Source organism: Babylonia areolata, chromosome 32 (genome assembly GCF_041734735.1).
Source record: "Babylonia areolata isolate BAREFJ2019XMU chromosome 32, ASM4173473v1, whole genome shotgun sequence".
Lineage (NCBI taxonomy): Eukaryota > Metazoa > Mollusca > Gastropoda > Neogastropoda > Buccinidae > Babylonia > Babylonia areolata.
The window spans coordinates 7,590,596-7,593,095 of NC_134907.1; the positions used below are offsets into that span (position 1 = coordinate 7,590,596).

The window sequence follows — 2,500 nt, forward strand, 5'->3', positions numbered from 1 at the left end:
GATACACCTCCTTATGTGACATGACTGATGGAGGTAACCAGCCAGCCATCATTAGTGTGTGTGTACATGTGTCTTTGGTGTGTATGTGTAAATGTGTCGTGTGTGTGTACATGTGTCTTTGGTGTGTGGTGTGAATGTGTCGTGTGTGTACATGTGTCTTTGGTGTGTATGTGTGAACGTGTCGTATGTGTACATGTGTCTTTGGTGTGTATGTGTGAATGTGTCGTGTGTGTGTACATGTGTCTTTGGTGTGTATGTGTGAATGTGTCATGTGTGTGTACATGTGTCTTTGGTGTGTATGTGTGAATGTGTCGTGTGTGTGTACATGTGTCTTTGGTGTGTATGTGTGAATGTGTGGTGTGTGTGTACATGTGTCTTGGTGTGTATGTGTAAATGTGTTGTGTGTGTGTACATGTGTCTTTGGTGTGTATGTGTGAATGTGTGGTGTGTGTGTACAGATAGGAAGGGGCAGTTTTGTGAATACATCTATAACATAGAGTGCTGATCTTGTACTTTATTCGGTGTGAGACAGGAAGCCAGTGGAGATGTTGCAAAAGAGGAGTGATGTGATCAGATCTTTTCTTTCTGAGGACGAGTCGGGCAGCAGACTGACTATGGTAGTCGGTCAATGTGGATTGTCTTGTCAAGTTGAATGTGGCACCCTGAACAAAAAAATAAGCATACTTTCCATCACAGGTGCAAAGTCAGGTTCAGTGCTGATATGGTATTGTTAATTTGAAGAATTGATTTATATATTTGTGATACATATACTACCATGTAAGAGAAATAGGCCTACCGGTTGATTGGGCAAATTTGCGGGTAACAGTGAAAATCTTTGACTAGTATCTAGATAGAACCTCAAAATTAACGTGAATTTGGCTCAAAAGTTGTTTTACATGTTTTATGTATTTTTTGTATGTGTGTGATGGGATGTGGGTGTAGTGGTATTGAGCAGTGAGATTTGTGCTTTAGACTATGCAATGAGTGATGTTGATGCATGCCTTAATGGTCACATATGAATGTGTAACGTTGTGCCACACACCAAGTCTTATTTAAATAATAAATATATGTGATTTATATCAGTGCACACAATATAAGGTCATTGGACTTTTGTATGCGCTGAAGGGACTGAATGGATGAAGCAGGCAAACCAGACGATAGAGAGTTACAGTAGTCAAGGCGAGAGAGAATGAGAGAAACGACAAGTCTAGATGTTGCGTCAGTGGACAGATATTTCCGGACGGCACTGATGCGCCGCAGTTGACAGTAGCAGGACTGACATGTTCTGTGGGAACACACACGGACGCATGCCCTTCCACACTTCTCTGTCTGACGCAGGTGGAAAGTTCTGGAACTGCAGTCGCCCAGCCACGACCAGACGGCTGTCAACAAAAAGATGGACGTGTTGTTTGACAAGGAGCAGCCAGACACCTTCTACAGACATGAAGGACGCTACAACGAGGAGCGTGCCGGTGAGGGTTTTTTTCCCCTTGTATGTGTGTGTTGTGTATCAGGGAAAGCGCCCCACAGGCAGACCCCAACTATGCTACAGAGATGAACAGACACTGAGGCCAGGAGCCAGTTGCATTGCTCGGACGGAAGAGCCTAGTATGGTCGAAATCTGCTACTAACTGTGTGTAGTATGGAACTGACCTATGGCGTAGTTCGGTCAATGTAGTCATTTAGTCACGTGTAACTGTCAAAAAGTTAGAACCAAACAATGCAACTGGCACCAGGAGAACAAAGGATCAACAAACAGTAAAGAGCGGTAACTCTCTCCGATCATAAGGTGCACAACTTCAGGTCAGTGCTGATTATGCTACCTACTTGTTTATATTTGAAAGGAGGAGTTTGTATTATACTCATGTTTGGTGATACATATACTTACCATGTCAAACTGTTGCAAACTAGGCCTACCGGTTTGCTCTGTTTGGCCAAATTTTGCGCGGCTAACAGTGAAAAGATGCCCCTTCTTGCCTGGTCCGCTCTTAGCCAATCGAACGCCTCTAAAAGCTATAAGCGCTGAATCATTCCTTTGGCCAAAAAGTTGTTTTACATGTTTTTAGTAATTTTTTATAACGAGTGTGAAATGGAGACTGATGGCGGACGCATGGATATTTGATGCAGCTGAGATTGTGTGCTTCTGAGCGTATGCAAATCAGCTGAATGGCTTATGCATGTCTGTATTTGTACTATATAGAATTTAACTGTGTGCCACCACACCAAGCATCTCTATTTAAGGACAATAAATTATCTTGTGATGTTGTATTCAGCTAGCACACAGATAAATAAAAGGTACATTGGAACAAGCCCAGACACTGCCTCACTTCCTGTACGCTACAGAGATGCCTGCAAAAGAGACCTGAAGACCTGAAGTCCTTAGGCATCAGTTCAGCAACGTGGGAAGCTGCTGAAAGGCCTCTCCAAGTTTGAAGACACACTTGCCCAACAGCCAAAAAATAACAACAGTGTGGTTCAGTGAACTGAAATCATTGTCACA

The 2,500-nt window shown here is 43.1% G+C and overlaps 1 protein-coding gene across 1 annotated transcript in view; it reads left to right on the plus strand.

Annotated features, from left to right (window-relative positions):
* The window catches only part of LOC143276493 (uncharacterized), a 35,212-nt gene that overhangs the window by 27,153 nt on the left and 5,559 nt on the right, over positions 1 to 2,500 (plus strand). The window contains exon 11 of the mRNA XM_076581015.1: positions 1,339 to 1,472. Within this exon, the coding sequence (XP_076437130.1) occupies positions 1,339 to 1,472 (134 nt within the window). The remainder of the gene's footprint in view (positions 1 to 1,338; positions 1,473 to 2,500) is intronic.